Source organism: Myotis nattereri, assembly GCF_964212035.1.
Source record: "Myotis nattereri genome assembly, chromosome: 2".
In the NCBI taxonomy this organism is placed as follows: Eukaryota; Metazoa; Chordata; class Mammalia; order Chiroptera; family Vespertilionidae; genus Myotis; species Myotis nattereri.
Window position 1 is genome coordinate 176,679,075 of NC_138076.1, and position 19,340 is coordinate 176,698,414.

The following is a 19,340-nucleotide window of genomic DNA, read 5'->3' on the forward strand; positions in this document are numbered from 1 at the left end:
GTGACTGTGCTGTCTGTCACGGGGCACGGAGGAGGAGCAACTAATTCTGCCTACAGGAGGCAAGGGAACAGAAAAGTCTTCATAATCTTTAAGTATTTTTTTAATCCTCAACCATTTTTCCATTGATTTCCATATTTTTCCACTGCTATTTAGAGAAAGTGGAAGAGCGAGAGGGAAAGAAAGAGAGAAATATTAATGTGAGAGAAACACATCGATTGGTTGCCTCCTGCAGGACCCCTGACTAGGGCCTGGGGATCAAACCTGGGACCCTTCAGTCCACAGGCCAACATTCTGTCCACTGAGCCAAACTGGCTAGAACTAATCTTTGTGTATTTACTTACACAATGATAAAACTGGTATGTAAGACACACAGTTTAATCCTTTGCAATAGAAAATAAGAAAATCTTAAAAATTCAATATATTTTTTGTATGAAATTAGTTATCTGGATGAAAATCAAAATATTCAGCAATATTTGAGGATACTTAGTATTTATCTAAACAAAGCAAATGTAGAGCTCTTTGAAAAGAAGTTAGATAAATTCCTGTATTTCTCACTTTTCAATTAGGAATCTGTCACTACAGAGATGCTCAGAATCTAATGAAGAGACACATCTCTCAGATGACATTCTTACATTCTTAACATGGCACATTGCAATGGAAGATCATTCTATACTAAAAGATTTCCTGTAAAAATGAAATTAATGCTTGAAGAAATAAAGGAAATTTGAGGGTGTTGTCTCTTTCTACTTAAAATGGATCATGGCTAACCCAGAGCAAGTAAGGAAAATACCCTTGCAGCATCTTTAATTTCCTAAAACTTGGAAATCTGATGTAATTTTTAACTGCATATTACACTGAGGTAAGATAGAAAAATGTATTCCTCTACACGTGGGTGGTAATTTTGTGAATTAATATTTTTAAATTAATTTTTGTTTTAGCAGATTCTAAACTCAGGGCAACATGCTCTAGCAGCAGGAAATGCCCAGGGAAGAGCTCTGTGGAAGCTACATTAAAAGAAAATACCAACCTAAAAAACTACAGATTTCAACAGAATATTGTTCACTCCTGCCACTTCGAGAATTGAATCCTGTGGAAAAACAAAGTATAATGATATGGGGAACTGGAACACACATCAATGTAAAAACCTCTATAGCAGCCGTGGGCAAACTACGGCCCGCGGGCCGGATCCGGCCCATTTGAAATGAATAAAACTAAAAAAAAAAAAAAGACCACGCCCTTTTATGTAATGATGTTTACTTTGAATTTATATTAGTTCACACAAACACTCCATCCATGCTTTTGTTCCGGCCCTCCGGTCCAGTTTAAGAACCCATTGTGGCCCTCGAGTCAAAAAGTTTGCCCACCCCTGCTCTATAGGATAATACTGTAGGGGGGGAAACCCCACGGAGGTAGTCAGTTCAGAAAGTCAGTTCAAAGAGCGTGGACTGAGCTCCTTCCACACACAAACCACCGGAAGATGACGAAGCAGAGGCAGTTAGATGAGGTTGTGAGTACCTGGGACACGCTGGCTTTCACACATAGTTGGACTTCTCTAACTTCAGATTCATGTAAATATTCATGCTCCTCACAGTTTTGATTCTGAGTTTTCGCCACCTGTCATCTGCATATTTCATTAATCTCTGTACATACTTCTTTACCTTTGGTGTTACCCACACCTAATCCATTCCTGCCTTGCTGTCAGGGTGATATTACATGACAAAAATCTGGTCTTGCCCGGCCAGTGTGGCTCAGTGGTTGAGGGTTGACCTATGAACCAGGAAGTCATGGTTTGATTCCTGGTCAGGGCACATGACTGGTTTGCTGGTTTGATCCCCAGTGTGGGGCATACAGGAGGCAATCCATCAATGATTCTCTCTCATCATTGATGTTTCTCTCTCCCTCTCCCTTTCTCTCTGAAAGCAATAAAGGTATATTTTTGAAAAATCTGGTCTTATTCTTAACACTCTGCCCAAAGAATAAAGTCTGCTTTCACAAAACTGGCCTCTGTTTCCCTGCCCACCTTTCCAGTCTCATTTCCCATCACCTCCAAGTCCTGCCCCAGTTTCTAGCCCCAGGCTCATGGCCTTTGCACAAGTTGGCCTGCTTTCTTATAAGGCTTTTCTCCTGAACCACACCTGCACCCCTACTAGTTGTAGTCACCTTTCATGACCAGTGCTCTTCCAGGAGGATTCTCCTAAGCACCCTAACTCCTCTATTATCCCCAAAACATCCATTAACATCATTACTTATTTACCTATCTAACTCCCATACCAGATTATGCGTTTCTTGAATAAAAAGGGTAGAGTTTTACTTGAATATCATTATCTCAAGAGCCAAGGAAAGGGCCTGACATATAGCAGGTGCTCATACATTTTGTTAAATTTTAACAAGTGAGTGAATGCACAAATGGATTAATGAAGAAACAAACATAGCTTTGGCACATGGTTAAGAATATAGGTTTTACAATATAACAAACACATAAATAAATGTCTACTTGTTCGAATGCAGTGATTTGTAAAGGCACCTTTCACTAATGAACATGTTCGTGTCTACTGTTGACTCTACATCTAAAGGTGTGATTATGTACCCAAGGGTAAGACCTTCTGTTAGCTGCTTTAAAATCAGTAAAGTCTAAAATAGCAAAGAAAATTTTTTTCAGACTTCAAAACAATACCATTCTTTCCTACTGGTGATGTTGTCAGAGAAAGAGAAGGAGGAAGAGAGAAGTAGGAAAGGGCAGAGGGAATTGAAACCATACTAGGAAGGAAACATTCAGGAAGAAAAGCTCCTGCGTGGGAGACACAGTGTGAGAGTGAGTTGCTTGGGCTATTCCTTCACAAAGAGAGCCCAAACTCACTTTTGCAAGTCTGAGATTCCTTGTTTATCCTGTACAAACAATGTAGTTAGGTCTTTACTACAGAAGTAATATCATTTGCCTATGAATTACAAAGATACCTTGTACATATTCTGGTAGACCGCTTTTAATTATTGATTAAATGTGTGATTATAATTATGTAGGCCTAGGTGGTTAAGGCATTGAGATAAAATGTTGGCTACAGCATTTCATAGCCAATGATTTTATGAAGATACTAGAGGCCTGGTGCACGAATTCGTGCACGGGTGGAGTCCCTTGGCCTGGCTGCCAATTGCAGCTCACCAGCCAGGGGGAGGGACCGTGGGAGGTTGGCCAGCTGCAGGAGGTTGGCTGGGGGGAGGGACTGTGGGAGGTTGGCCAGCCATGGGAGGTTGGCTGTGGGAGCGCACTGACCACCAGGGAGCAGCTCCTGCGGTGAGCATCTGCACTCTGGTGGTCAGTCAGCGTCACAGCAACTGGTCGTTCGGTCGACCAGTTGTAATGGTCGCTTAGGCTTTTATATATATAGATACTATCCGCTGCCTGATTGCAAACTCATTGGTGACGAGAGGGTTCCTTTTTTTTTAATCCTCACCCGAGGGTATTTTTTTCATTGCTTTTTAGAGAGAGTGGAAGGGAGAGAGGAAGGGGGAGGGGGGAGAGAGAGAGAGAGAGAGAGAGAGAGAGAGAGAGAAGGAAACATCAATGTGAGAGAGACACATTGACTGGTTGTCTCCTGAATGGTCCCTGCAACTTAGATATGTGCCCTTAACTGGGAATCAAACCTGAGACCGTTTGGTGGAGCCAACCGTCTCACCACTGAGCCATGGGGGCCAGGGCGGGTCCCTCTTGATTCCAGTGCATCAAAGCTGTTAGAGATGTGGGAGGACCTGGAGTTTGTACATCAGGATAAGGATAAAGTCAAGAATAAAAAAGCCAACAAGCCATGCGCAGAAACAGAATTTCAGAGGCCGAGGCAGCAGAGACTGAGCCAAAGCTTAAGGCAAGGGCCAAAATTTTCCTCTAAAAGGTTGTAAATCAATTAGTACAAAGTACTAATCAATTAGTACAAAACATTCTTCTAATTTTTAAGATCCATGCCCTATCCTAGAGTTGATTCTCCAGAAATTGAGAAATTGTGCCTTGAAGAAGATGGGGCTTGCTGCTGACCATCTCATAGAAATATCTCTTATATATGGTAAATAATATTTTACATTCTGTGCCTTAAAATAGTTTTAAATATATTTTTATTGATTTCAGAAAGGAAGGGAGAGGGAGAGAGAGAAACAACAATGATGAGAGAGAATCATTGACCAGCTGCCTCCTGCATGCCTCATATTGGGGATCAAGACCTCAACCCAGGCATGTGCCCTGACTGGGAATTGAACCATGACTTCCTGGTTCATAGGTCAACGCTCAACTACTGAGCCATGCCAGCTAGGCTGTGCCTTAAAATTTTAACTGTGATTTATAGCTCTATCAATTCTTCATCCAAAGGAGCCAAACTAAATTAATTTCATTTTATTGATTTATTTATTTCAATGATCCTCAATAGAAAAACAACCCATGTATGTGCTTATTAGACTAATTTAAATTACCTGAAAAGATATATTGAAAACACATTTTAGAAGATGAGGTTTACCAAAAACCATTCTGATAAATTAACAGTGAATTGTCCTTTAAAAATGATGACTATATATTGTTACTAGCCATTAACTTTTATAATAATCAATAACATAAATTTACAAATAAAAAATACTCATAAAATTGATTACTTCCCATGGGTTTAAGATATTTCTTGCATAGAACCTAGGATTGGTTATATATGGCATATTTTTCTTTTCTCAGCCTAATTAAAATATTTTATATAGTAAAAACATCATAAATAATGTTTACTACATCTTACGCGATTTAGTTCAGTGTATGAAAAATAACATATAGTCAATAATGCAAATATTTTTATAAGCTACAATTTGGTATAGACAGTTACTCAGTTTCTACAGTAATTCATTTAATTGGAACCTTTTAGAAAATGCTGCTGGATTGATCTAAGAATTTATTAGGGGCGAATCTGGTTGATTTCATGATATACAATTAAAAATTCCTTGGGATATATTAACAACTTTACTTACTCCCACTTTTACCATTAACTTCAAATAAATTATTAAAAATAAAGTTTATCAAACATGATGATAATCTATTTGTTGTCATGAAAGTGCTTCTCTGGCCTAAGGGTGATTCAGAATTTCACATTATTTGTATCTTTAATCTTGCATATAGCAATAATTTTTAAGTCCAATGTCATTTTCTGGTTATTCTAAACTAAACAGTTTAAGACAACATAATGGTACTCTCATTCACGTATGTTTACTAGCCTTAGAGTTGCAAGATGTGTAAAGTGTGTATAAAGAATCAGACTATGTGAAAATGAGAAAAATGTTTTGTGGGGCTTTTAGTACATTGATGCACCCTTTGTGACTGCAATATCAGAATGGAGCAAACACATACAGAAGTTCATACTATTAACCCAGTGATCTCACTCAAGAAAAAATTCAATCGATGAGGAGTGGGATGCATGAGGATATTCTCAGTGGTATTCTACAATATGACAAAAAATGGAAAACTGTCTCAGCGGTTAACAAGAGAGGAAGTAGTGATTAATGTGATAACATCTACATAAAATGTATGACACAACCTTTAAAAATAAGACTAGGCAGCATGGAAAAGCTTATGGTATAATGTTAATGGTTTCCACAATGTAATGACAATAACATAAAACATATATTCATGAATACAATGATCAAATAGTCATATACAAAATGAAAAGTTATTGTTCATCTTTATTATTAATTCTTAATCATACTGAGATAATACCTTTAAAATTAAAATACTAGGCTTACTCACTAATTATATAATTTCTTTTCTAAGTTCTAGTAGACAGTGCTACTCAATCTATGAGGAACACTAAAAGACTTGCGGGGTTTTATTCAAGTTAAGTGCCCTAATGGATCCTTACCACGTTGGTAATTCACAGGTACTTCAACGTACCTCCCAGTGGGGTCTAAAACAATAGGAAATGAGCTGTGGATGTAGAAACACCCACGGAGTTGTTGCCTTTTTTTTTTTTTTTTTTTTTGGATGTACATTTTGACTTTCAGGCTCTTCCAACTCATTGTCACTATGGGTTTCCTCAAACATTCTTAGAATGTTGAACACGTGCTATAAATTTCCACACATCTTTTCATCCCAATCAGTAGGCTGCTTCATGAATCAGATAAGGAAAGTATTAGAGATCCAAAGGCTGAGGTTTCCAAAAAGCAATTAAGGTAAAATTGAAGTAAATTAAGTAGGAGTAAATTAATTAAATTAAGAAGTAAATCGAAGAAAGAAAGAAAAAAAGCTGTGGCAAAGGTGGGAAACTCAAAGGCTATAGCAGGGACCAGACGATAACAGAAACGCGTGCAGCAGGCTGGGTACAAGTGAGAGGGAGGAGAGGGGCGGTGGCCACTGCAAAGCTGGCCCTGTTTAAGAGCAGCAACCAGTCCACAGTCCTAACAGGTTGCTGACATGCATGAAGCAGACCCAGGGCTGCCAGATATTCAGAATCGTTCCAGGGAGACCAGAAATGTAGATGCCCACGTGAAATCTCTGTGCTTCTGTTGACAACTAACTTAACTAGTTTTAATTTTTCATTCCCTGAATAGCCGAATAATGGATGCCCTTGGGCTTGTTTTGTTCCATGGGCTTCCTTGTGTGCCCCCTCTGTTATCTTTATTTGCCAGAAGTCACGTTTTCAATCGAGGCCCTTCACAGGCCAAAGAAAAGGAAAAAATGCAAAATGGTGAAGCTGTAGTAACTTGTGAGCATATGGGCTCGCAAACGGCAAGAACATGACCGTAAGACTTGAATGTTCCTGAGGAGCAAAACCTCGGAGGCTTTTACTTTTATTTGTCTGTAATGATTGAGGAGACATTCTGAGTCACTACAAAAAGGAAATTAGCCCCGACGGCTGTTTGTTAAAAATGATCAGAACGAAACGACAAATTTTGACCAAGATGGAATTGCTAGGAGCTACCAAATGGCAAACAGGATGCAGGCGTGTGTCCTGCCTGGCACCAGCCTGCGGCAAGTTTCCGGTTACCTATCCTGTTCCTTCCAACTCTCATTTTCCACCCTCGGCGGCTAAAAGCAAGTCCCTGGAGACTCCTAAGGACGGGTGGTCTGGCCGAGGAAAGGAGGACCCAGGAGGCTGCGTAAAGGTGTTCTCAGTGGAGAGGTAGGAACTTCCCCGTCATCAAAGTGAGGCTCTGCGGATGGGTGGGCGGGAGTGGCTGGAAGGGAGGGGAGAGCTGTCTACTCAACTCATCATTTGCGTCACATGCACTCAAGGAAAAAATGTTTACCTGGTGGAGCCACCGTTAACCTTTTTTCCTTGCTGAGCCGGTGCCCTTGGATGAATTCACTCATGGAAGGGGGGCCCTTCAGAAGAAATGACTCTGTGGAGGTGGGGTCAGGGGGGACTCTTAATAAAGTCTGTAGGTAGGAAGCCCCTGGAGTCCTGGGACGGCTCTGATCACAAAGGGAAGGTGAGAATTGTCTTGCAGGAGATCCAAGAAAATACATATAGGAAACAAAAGAGTTTTACTTTAATTACCTTTCAAAGCCTCACCAGTGACAACATTACTTATATTGGCATTTAATTTTTTTAACATGTAAATCAAGATTTTTTTTTTTTTTTTTTTTTTGCTAATGGCTTCGTTTCCACACCAGGATACAACCCCATTTAGAAACTGTATTGGAAACTGCGAAAGAGATTTATTATAGTTAGTTTGAACCACAAGTAAGAAAATATGGATATAATTTGATTTCTTACTGAAAGCTCCTAAAATAAAAATCTTACTATTAACTGAAAAATAGAGGGAAAGTAATTCAACATCCAGGACTCTGGGGGAAAAAGGTCAGAAAAGCCACTGACGACCTTACAGGTGATTTCTTGGAGCAACATTCACATACCAAATGAAAATGCACAAAAACCTGCTTTAAAGAAAAGGACTATACACATTCCATCCCACTTTACCTAAATGTAGACATCTCCTTTAGTCAGCCATCAGTTTTGGTAACACAAACAAAAGTTCCCTCAGAGAACATATCCATAGCCATGTCCCATTAAAGAGAAGCTGCTAAAAGCACCATTACCAGAGGTACAATGATTTTTAAAATGACCATCCATGTAAAATACAGCATCCTTCTTAATATCTATCTTTTATCTACCAATTTTTAGGCTGGAGGTAAGGGAGAGGTATATTTGTGTGTATAAGGAACAGCAAAAATGTTGACAGACACAAAAGTTATTTTATGGTTACTTAAGAGGTGGGTGTGAGGGACAGAAATAAGTAAATAAATATAATTATCAAACGTTTTTGATTTTTAAAAAAACCAACATTAGCAAGGCCCATTTATACACCCACTCCCAGTTTTTCTCTTCCTTCCCTTCCTCCATCCTCCACAACAAGAACACATCAATTTTTGCAGTTAACTAACATCTGGCCACTGCACCACACTATGAAGATTGCTGCATGCATACCTTTTCCTCTGAGTGCCACTGCTGCCCCGAATGACGGGTGTCTGTGGGCCCTGACTATGCAGGAGGTAAGTGTCTATGGTGGGCACGATGCCTGAGGCCTCCCCACTTACTTTAGGGCTGCCGATCTTGCTCTTTCCAAATTTGCCTTTGCTGCGTCTCGACTGCTCATGATCAAATTCTAAGTCCTCCAGCCTCTGGGTCAGGGCGAGTTTTTGCTGGATAGCCATTCGTAACAAAGTATTTAGAGTCTTCTTCTCGTCCTCTGCGGCTGCTAACTGTCTCTGCATCTCATCCAACTGTGTGACGTACTCATCACATCTGGAACCAAAACAGAAACATGGTCAGGAGAAAAACCTGGGCGAAACTGAAGTCAGATTTCAATGAAAAAGGAATGGATTTTACTGGAACACACTGGTCTTCTTAGAGCAGAATCAAGGTAACCTACTCTAGCAGAAAATTAGAAATAGTAGAACAGATTCCATAATTGATGGTTCATCATGGAGTACATATGAGGACATTCTTTTTTTAAAAAATATATATTTTTTATAGATTTCAGAGAGGAAGGGAGAGAGAGAGAGATAGAAACATCAATGATGAGAGAAAATCATTGATCAGTTGCCTCCTGCACTTCCCCCTACTGGGGATTGAGCCCACAACTGGGGCATCGAACGGTGACTTCCTGGTTCATAGGTCAACCCTCAGCCAAGGAGCACACTGGCTGGGCTGGGGACATTCTTAGTAGGTGACGTCTTAAACCCCTTATTGTGGGGGCTGCTGCATGGTGGCACAGGATTAAGCAGGAAAGTCTCAGGCAGCGTGCATAGCATCTCAGGTGAGTTACAGGTGGCTTTTTCTATTGTATGATGTGTTCTTTGGAGGAGTGTGACAAGTTTGTTATAGGCTATGACTGTAGCATGCAAAAGAATAATAATGTTTGTAAAGAAAACATTTCCTTCTTTATCTATATTTATAGGTTCTATTTTAATAACTTTTTTTAAATATATTGTATTGATTTTTTTACAGAGAGGAAGGGAGAGGGATAGAGAGCCAGGAACATTGATGAGAGAGAAACACTGATCAGCTGCCTCCTGCACACTTTCCATTGGGGATGTGCCCGCAACCAAGGTACATGCCCTTGACCGGAATCGAACCTGGGACTCTTGAGTCTGCAGGCCAACGCTCTATCCACTGAGCCAAATATAGGTTCTATTTTAATTGAATATAGATTGCAGCTGCCACTGCAAGCAGATTTGTTTGAATTAGAAACCTGAGTCTTTTCAATGATTTCCCAACCAGATGATTACGCAATAAGTGCCAAAGAAAGCCAAGATGAGCCTAGGATTTGTGCTACAGCAGGAAGATATGCTCATTGGTCTTTTATCCCCATCAAAAGTAAAACCTGAGCACACATACAGTTGGAAGAAAGAATCCTACATAATAAAAGTGTAATATGTTAAGTGTTCGACCTATCAGTTGAGTTCGGTCAACCGCTTGACTAGTCGCTATGATGTGCACTGACCACCAGGGGGCAGACACTCCGACCAGGTTAGCTTGCTGCTGGGGTCTGGCTGATTGGGACTGGGAGAGAGGGTCGGACATGCCCTGGAACTTTCCTGCGGCCCCTCCCCACCAGCCGGCCCCCATGGCCCCAATCGGGACTGGACAAGATGGCCCGGATTGCCAGCCAGGCTGAGGGATCCCACCCATGCACGAATTCGTGCACTGGGCCTCTAGTTATTCACATAATTAGAGTTTTTTCTGAGTTTATTTACCCACTAAGATAATAATAATAACAAGTACTTTTTATGTACCAATAGATAGTTAATGACTTTGTGGAGTAATCCAAAATATATTGTGCACACTTTGCAATCAGCACAAACCTTATGGCATTTTAAAGAAAAAAACAGACCCTATAGTGAAAGAACTTGAGATCTGGATGGGTCCCCATTTTCTTTAACCTTGAATTCAAGAAACATGTAGTGATATCATAAGAAAATCCAGGGCTTAGTAAAATACAATGTGAATTTCAGGATCCTGGATTTATTTTAATTGGTTAGATAACAATATTTTTAAAAATACTATGGAGTAAATAAGGCAATTACTACCCCCCAAAATAAGACAAATTTCTGTGAAAATGCTCAATGGGGGAAATAATTCTTATATAAACCAGATTCAGACTTCTAATGTCCTTTTAAAAAGGTTTGATTTCTTTTTCAAAGAGGAAATTTGTGTTCTTGATTCTACACATCATCCTGATTGGTTTCTTTCATCAGTGAGGGGTATGTGTACCATCTGAATTCTCTATCCTGCCTCCTCTCACAGTGGCCAGAGGTGCATTTATTCTCCCCAAACTCATATGCTTCAGTTCCCCACACCCCTGGGGTCCATCGGGCACTCAGCCTCCTCACTGCCATCTCTGAGAGTCAATCACAGAGTACGAGCTTGAGCCTTTCTCTCCTGACACCCCAAGAAAGCTGGACAGATTCCCAGGCTCAGCCCAGGAGTTTGTTTTATACTTCTATCAGCTACATGTAAATTATTTAATGAATCTGCAAATAAAGGCATAGTGATGCTTTGTGAACTTTGTATCAAGTTTGCATCATATAAGATATATAAATGTTTTTATTTTGGCAATAAATTGTGACAGCAAAAAAAGGTCACATATTGAGAATCTCAGGATTTCAAATGCCTTGAATCAACAGATTCTTAATAATCACTTCAAGTTTAAAAACAAAATATAGTGGCACCACATAATGAAGGGAGATGGGAGGGTAGTAATTAATAAGTATCTAATTACTTGGGCAATGTCAAAATTTGGTGATATAATTACACTTTAAAAGTTATATTTTCATCAGTGTATTTAAGTCTAAGTAATTAGCTGGTATGATGAATATTAATTTTCATTATAATGGTATCTTTCTCATACAATATTTATTAACAATAAGCACTTTGGTGATAGTGAATTTCAGTGGTGATAATATTTAGCTACTTTAGCAAGTAGGACTTTTCCCCTTGTTGGAGATTTCTTTTGTGTGTTCTAATTCTTTTGGGTACATAAGTTCTATTGTAAATATAAAAAAAATAGAAAAAATGTCTCTTGTATTAATATTTAAAAATACTTCTGTGTAAAGGAATTGCTTGATCCAGTGTGTCCAGTAGAGGGCTCTGGAAAACAGCACGAGAGCTCATATCAGGTTTGTCAGAGTGGAATCTCTCCTGTTTTCACAACTTACACACTCAGGATGCAGGAAGATACCCATGTGAATTTCAAAGTCTTCCCCCATGTACCACACCTAATCTTGGAAGAAAAAACGATTACCTTGTTGCAAACATTGCTCTCAGGGATGAGAAAGTTGCTGCATCTTCTTTCAGAGCCTTCAGTTCATTTCTAAGTTTCGTCATCGTTTCAGTCACCATTGCTTTCTCATTTTCATATTTGTTCTTGAGATTAGCTAGTGCCACCTCAGCTGTCTAAAGTGGAAAAATCACAATGCTTACAACTTTCATATCAGTAAAATCTATCACAGAGATTTCTTCATGCTGGGAATATTACTTTCTTTCATAAACGGAGGTGAAATGGACTTGGTTATCCTATCTAATAATAGACAAACATGGTAATTAACAGTACCTTCGCTACGCCTCCCATTGGCTAATCAGTGCAATATGCAAATTAACCCAACCAAGATGATGCCCGGCAGCCATGCAGCTGAAGCGAGCAAGAGGCTTGCTTGCTCCAGTGATGGAGGAAGCCAATGTTCCCCGCCTGCCGTGACCTGGCTCTGAGCTCTGAAAGCAACAAAGTTTCAATTATAGAAGCTAAACAAACCCCAGATACCTGCTTTCAGCAGGCCATGGCCTCAGAGCTGGAGCGAGCAGGAGCCGGCTCTCAATTCCAGTGATGGCAACAAAGTTTCAATTATAGAAGGTAAATAAATCCCAGAATAAAAAAGAAAAAGAAAAAAAGGAGAGACTGGGAGCTTCAGTCGCCGGCCAGCCTGAAAACAGCCCTCAGCCCCTCACCCAGACTGGCCAGGCACCCCAGTGGGGACCCCCACCCTAAAAGGGGTGTGGCCAGCCTGAAAACAGCCATCAGCCTCTCATCCAGGCTGGCCAGGCACTCCAGTGGGGACCCCTACCCTGAAGGGGGTGTAACCAGCTGCAAACAGCCATCAGCCCCTCACCCAGGCTGGCCAGGCACCCCAGTGGGGACCCTCACCCTGATCCGGGAGACCCTTCAGGGCAAACCAGCTGGCCCCCACCCATGCACCAGGCCTCTATCCTATATAGTAAAAGGATAATATGCAAACTGGCCTTAACAGCAGAAAAACTGGGAATGACTGGTCACTATGACACACACTGACCACCAGGGGGCAGATGCTCAATGCAGGAGCTGAGCTGGCCTCTGGTGGTCAGTGCGCTCCCCCATGGGGGAGCTCTGCTCAGCCACTAGCCAGGCTGATGGCTGCCAGTACGGTGGTGGTGGTGGGACCCCCTCCTGCCTCCTCAGCAGCGCTAAGGATGTCCGACTGCAGCTTAGGTCTACTCCCCGCTGGCAAGTGGACATCCTCCGAGGGCTGCCAGAGGGATGTCTGATTGCCAGCTTAGGCCCAATCCCCCGGGGAGCAGGCCTAAGCCAGCAGGTGGTCATCCCCTGAGGGGTCCCAGACTGCGAGAAGGCACAGGCTGGGCTGAGGGACACCCCCCCCCCCCCCGAGTGCACAAATTTTTGTGCACTGGCCTCTAGTATTTTATATAAACAGGTATGTATTTTGGACTTAAGGCAGTTTTTCTTTAATGTCAAAACATGTTGTGAATCCATGTGGTGAAATTGCCCTAGAAGCCAGCCATGAACCTGAGTCAGTATTAAGAGCAAAGGCAATGATAGTTCAGTAAATATTTAATGGAGATAGTTGAGAGTGTAGGGTTTTCAGACATGAAGAAGCCAAAATGAAACTCTACACAAGAAGAATTTTATCAAGGAAAAGTTAGGGGAAAAGTACTGCTTCCAACTGAAATGTAATAGAACTCAAATATTCTTGTGTCACCTGAGTTATGTGGGCCTGAAACAAACAGAATAAAAGATGTACAGTATGTAAGAAACGTTTTAATAAAAATTTTGTAACTTAATTTTTACAATATGCTGTTATACATGATTGTTAATAAAGAACTACAAAGTTGGCTGACTGATTACTATAATCGTGTCTCATTCATTTCCCTTACACACCTTAAGCGTAGGCGCACCATTTCTCTCCACTAATACTAGCAGCGAATATTTTAGCAGCCGATTGCTACGTCATAGTCTTGGACTGACTTGTGCGCAACAGGAAATATTTCACTTTTGGAGAACAAGAAAAGTAGGATTATTTGCATTATGCTTATTAATTTGTGCAGTTATTCAGTGTCTGGTAAGTTAATGTTCAAAAAAATATTAATTTTTATTAAAATGTTCTATTATTTTATGCTAACGATTACTCATTTATTTCAGCCCTTTGTAGTCAGCATATCTCTACTGAAACAAACTGCTGTTTCTATGAAAATTGAAGCTTTTGTTTTTTTGTGGCCCACATAAACTTAAACCTTATTTGGCCTGTGTTAGCCTTTGAGTTTGCTATGCTTGATGTAGTCCATTGCAATTTATGATGACTACATAAACTATCAATCCATATTTTATGTTTAAGGAAAAAAATTAACAAGGAACCAGTGATTTCTGATGCCTTTGCATACAAGTTCTTCAAAAACAGTGAACTATAGTCAAAATTAATAATCAAATTTTAATAATCAGATAACAATAAAAATAATCAAATTTGAATAGTCAAATTTAAGTCTTCACAATCTCCATAAAAGCAAAAATTCCAAAATGGTGAATGAATTGAAATATTTATTTGAATTTGGGCATGTCTGAAGTTCTAAGAATAAGTAGTGTTTCAAATTGAGAACTAGCCTGACACATGGCAGGAAGTAAAACTTAAAAATGTTGAGTGAATCTATTAATGAAATGAATGTATATTTAGGGACTGTCTGTTAGGTGCATAGCACATGGTATGCATATAGAAGCCCAACTGGAAACATACCATTTTTACAAACTGCTAACTACAGCTTTCAGGCTGTGTAAAAATATTCAATACTAATGAAAAAGTGCCTTACTAATGAAAAAAAATCCATTACTAATATGATTTCCCAGGAAGACTACCCTGGTTTTTAACATTTCTTTTTGTGCTTGAAATGGACTTCAGTTTTCTTAAGCAAAGCACAACTTCTATGGAGGTAAATGGATTCTTTTTTTAATTAAAGCAATGTTGCGATGGGGTAGTTTGTTCATGTTTTGATTATAAAGTAGTTCCTTTGATTGAATTTAAATTCAAATTGAAATGAGAAATTACTCGTAAAATAGTTCAATATGCCCTGTAGTGCTATCACTTAGTGGAATCTTCAGAAATATTATAAATTCAGAAAATTGTCTGGAATGCAGAAGTTGACCTGGGGAAATAGCTGTTTTAAATTTTTAAAAATAAATTATACACATATTCATTTAGAACAGATAGTTAAGTTTAAGTTGTGCAAATGCAGATGTAACAAGTTTGTAAGCATATGGAACCATGTGGTCAGTTAACTAAGGAGAGTTGAGTGGCAAGGGTGAGTGGGGGGAACGACAGAAAAACAAGATCTGAAATAGAAGTACAAAGTTATTTATTATTTGTGAGATATGCCCCCAAAGAATTCAGCATTGTTGATTTATTTGTCCACAGACTGTACAACACTTTTTCAGAATTAAGTAATTCTAAGTGTCTATATATAACCCATTCGTACATTTGTTGGCATCAGCAGCATTTGCTATATCCTTCAAACACTCCCAAAGTGTACTTTCTAAATAAAAATCTTGTTTCTAGCCACAGAGACCTTCAAAATCACTCTTTAAATATATCTTTCTATTCTGTGCTTCTACCGCCGACTGTTCTTTCTGTCTGGAATTATTTCCTCCTCTTCTAGAAAACAACTCCTCATCCTTTAAGAACAGACACAAGAATAATTCCTTCTATGAAGTTTTCTCGAACTCTTCTAAAAGACATTAGTTACTTCCTCTGCAATGTTCCCATAACTCAATTACAGCACGGATAACATCAAACTGTAATTATGTTTCTATTCTGACGTCCCCACTGGTCTGTGAGTCCTCCTTTGAGGTGGGGGTGGGGGGAGGGGGGGGGCGGGGTAGGGACCATGGATGAGTCTTTGAATCTTTAGCATCTAGCACAGTTTAGTACACAGATGGTACTTCATAAACATTTGCTTGTTCATCAGAAGACACTGTGCTTACAAAAAAAAATCCTAAAGTATATTAAAAGATTCATAGAGAATGCAGAAAACTATTTTAAAATAGAAAATTCCTTTTCCTATATCACAGAATTCTCACCTTAGCCTTAATAATTTACATTCCACATGCAGAAATATAATGAATGTCACCTGTAGACACTTGAAGCTATTTATGGCATATATGCATCACAGCAATAGGCCCAACATCATTAAAATGTAAACTAAATGCATGGCTAGAAATGTGTTCTCATTTAATTTACTGAGTCCATAAAGGCTATGACAGTAACATAATGCAAATGGTACCTTAGCCAGAAATGCTTTGTTCTGCTCTGAATTCCTATGGCACTGTTTATACCATTCTTAAGTGCTTGATATGTACTATCTTGTAGACAGTTATAGGCATTATTGAACTCCTTCCTACTAGATTACTAGTCACTTATTTTTTCTTCCTTACTTACTGCCTGCCATGAAATATGTAATCAATGAGTGCTTGCTCACAAATTAGTCTCTCTTGGCTGATCAACCATCCTTATTATCTAACCTCTGTGTCAGTTATGTGTCTTGACTTTCTTATAGATCTAGGTCTCTAGGTTATTAATACTCAACCTTCAGAAAGAAATTAGAGAAGTTATCTGAATGGTTTGATCGAGAATATCCAGGATATAATGTCCTGGAAAAAGGCTGTCTTATCTGATATGGTATTGATTATTTATGACCACTCTAAATCACTGGGTCTTTGGATTGTAGCAGAATTTATGGTAACAAATTCCTTAATTCTGACCTCAAATCTCAGATCTCTCACAAATTCTCCATTTACCCTAATCTTTTCTATTTTTCTGAACTGATGACACAAAAGAAGGACCTATTTTGCCCTTAGATTTATATAAAACATGTTTATAGTGTGGAAAATATTATTGTTTGTGGTATAGACCTCCAAATTATATGAATGGGTTTATGGGAACTGAAGATAAAAATACCAGAGAGCTGCACTGTAGATGACAAAATAATAGTGTGGTTTCCCCAGACAAAGGTAAAAGAAAGAACTCCAAATCTGAAATTAACCTCTAACACAGTGATGGCGAACCTTTTGAGCTCGGCATGTCAGCATTTTGAAAAACCCTAACTTAACTCTGGTGCCGTGTCACATATAGAAATCTTTGATATTTGCAACCATAGTAAAACAAAGACTTATATTTTTGATATATTTTTATATATATTTAAATACCATTTAACAAAGAAAAATCAACCAAAAAAATGAATTTGCGTGTCACCTCTGACACGCGTGTCATAGGTTCGCCATCACTGCTCTAACACTAGCCCTGCTTACATTTGTAAGAAGGTATCTGATGCTTTGTTGCTTCGCTTCATCAACACCCTTTTAGCACCCTCCTCAAATCTATGTCTCAATGTTCATTTTCCGGAGAAACAAAAGGTTAAAAATATTTTCCTGTCTATATTTCATAGCATAGCCACCCAGGTAAAACCCAAGGAAAACAGATCCAGTCATCAAGGAGATCTTGGAATTAGTCAGGTAGGGTCTTGTTGTAGCACCCTTACTTATTCCAGAGGGCAAGATCTGTGGTCAGGAAAAATTCTCTACTGCTTAAGCTCTGACCCAAGTGAGTTAACATCCCAAATGAACCTAAACTTCAGATGTGTGGTCACTAGCAGAGCGAGTGCACATTTTACCTCCATCTCTACCTCTGTTTCTCTACCTCTCTCTCTCTAGGTAACTCCCCTGTTTGCTCCAGCTGCCTGCCAGGTGTCTTTCTTGCTGTGTCTCCCTGGTGTAAGCTGCCATGCCAGCCTATTCTGCCACCCCTCCGCCCCCTGTTTTCACATGCAATGACTGCTGGACTCCAGCTAAGTACTGCCTGAACTGCCTTTCTATGTCTGCATGGATCTTCTTTGTTCCTGCTTTAATTTCCTCACTTCTACCTCCACCTAATGGACCATACCGACTCTCCCATTTCATTCATTCACTGAATTAAAAATAATTGTTACATTCTGACCTGGTACTGGAACTTAGTTTTTATTTCCCTACTGACCAGGAATCTGAACTCTCATCCCGATGATAGTGGACACTCAGAAACATTAAGGAATAAATGCGTTAGGAAGGCGCTGGCTAGCATGCGTGGTCAGTGGGATGAGATCACCTGCTTGTTGGCTTTCAACACGGCCCTCAGTGTGGCTATCTGCTCCCGTTTGGTGCTCAGCAGGGACTTGAGCTTGAGGATCTCCTCCATTAAGGCTTCCTTGTCTTTATCGATCATGGGGGCCAGCTCCCGTGCCGCTGCTCTTTGACGAGACAGTTGCAAGGACCGGTCCACGGCTTTCTGCAGATGCTTGATTTGGTCCCGGATAATGGCATTAAGGTTGTAGATATTCATTGGCTCTTTGCGGATGTCACTTGTATCTAATACTGGAGATGACGGCGGGGCAGTAATTACAGGAGAGATAGTGGGGGTCTTGGTTGGACTTGGTTCTTTGCTGGCCTCAGTGTTTTCTTTTGTAATTGGTTCAGAGGAGGTCCTTGATTCTACTGGGGATGACACCCCCCGCCTGGCTAACCGTGGAGACAAGAGTCCCCTGGGATCATCGGGCCCTTTGAGGCTGCCACTACGAGTAACTCTGCTTTGCCTATAGTAGTCCAGCATGACCCTGTTGGGGGTTTCATTATTACACAGACATACATGGTGGTAAAGCTGAGCTAGCTCCTCACTAAAGGTCACCAACTCATCCTGGGCTGTATTAAGGGTATTGTGATTTTCGTTGGCTATGCTGGTCATCTTTTGCAATTCCTTCTCCATGTGGGCCATCTTCTCTCCACTCTCCTTGGTGGTCTTCTCAAGGCTTGTCACCTGCTCATCATACATTTGGATCTTACTCTCATACTTGGTCTTTTCTTCAGTATAGTTTTCTACAGATTTGTTGTATTTCTCCTTTAAGGCTTTAATTTCAGCTTTCAAATCGATCACCTCAGTCACTGCCACCCTGTACTTGCACTCAAGGATCTCTAAGCCATTGATGTCCACCTCATAGTCATGTGCCTCTTCCTCTGACACCCGGCCCTTCTCCCCGTCCAGCTCGGTCTTGAGCTCCTTACTGTTCTGTAGGCCCCTCATGGCATTAACGTGCTCCGTGAGCCGGTGCACCCGTTCGTGCTGCTCTGTCAGCGCCCCCTTGGTGTGTTCCAGCTGCGTCTGTGACTCCTGGAGATTGGCCAGAAGAATGGCCTTTTCCCGCTCTACCTGCAATAACAAAAGAAAGTCTCTGAATGCCTTCAATGCAATGCCATTGATGAACTGAATCCATTCACTGTGGGGCATAAATACATTTAAAATAAGTGCAACAGAGCCAATGTCCCATTATTTCAAATTAAATTGGAGTGTATTTGAGCAGTTTTGGTAAGTCAATCACTCTGAAAGTACATCATTCTAAAAGAATTATGCTATGCATATTTACCCATCCAAATTCTCATGCATTATACACATCCACTCATAAAACTTGAATGTTATTCAAATAATCTTATTTTTATCTTTTAACACTTTACAGAAAACATAACATGACTTCAAGAGATAGTACTTGGCATGG

General features: G+C 40.1%; 1 protein-coding gene across 7 annotated transcripts in view; it reads right to left on the minus strand.

Annotated features, from left to right (window-relative positions):
• The window catches only part of BICD1 (BICD cargo adaptor 1), a 195,165-nt gene that overhangs the window by 23,676 nt on the left and 152,149 nt on the right, over positions 1-19,340 (minus strand). For 2 of the 7 annotated variants that reach the window (XM_081083677.1, XM_081083675.1), the window contains exons 5-7: positions 17,903-18,997; positions 11,758-11,909; positions 8,549-8,756 (exon numbers count right to left, since the gene is read on the minus strand). In XM_081083677.1, coding sequence (XP_080939803.1) covers positions 8,549-8,756; positions 11,758-11,909; positions 17,903-18,997 — 1,455 coding nt within the window. Of the gene's footprint in view, positions 1-1,027; positions 1,088-7,257; positions 7,452-8,438; positions 8,757-11,757; positions 11,910-17,902; positions 18,998-19,340 lie in introns of all 7 variants that reach the window. The other 5 variants (XR_013995555.1, XR_013995554.1, XM_081083674.1 and 2 more) reach the window with 5 other exon arrangements.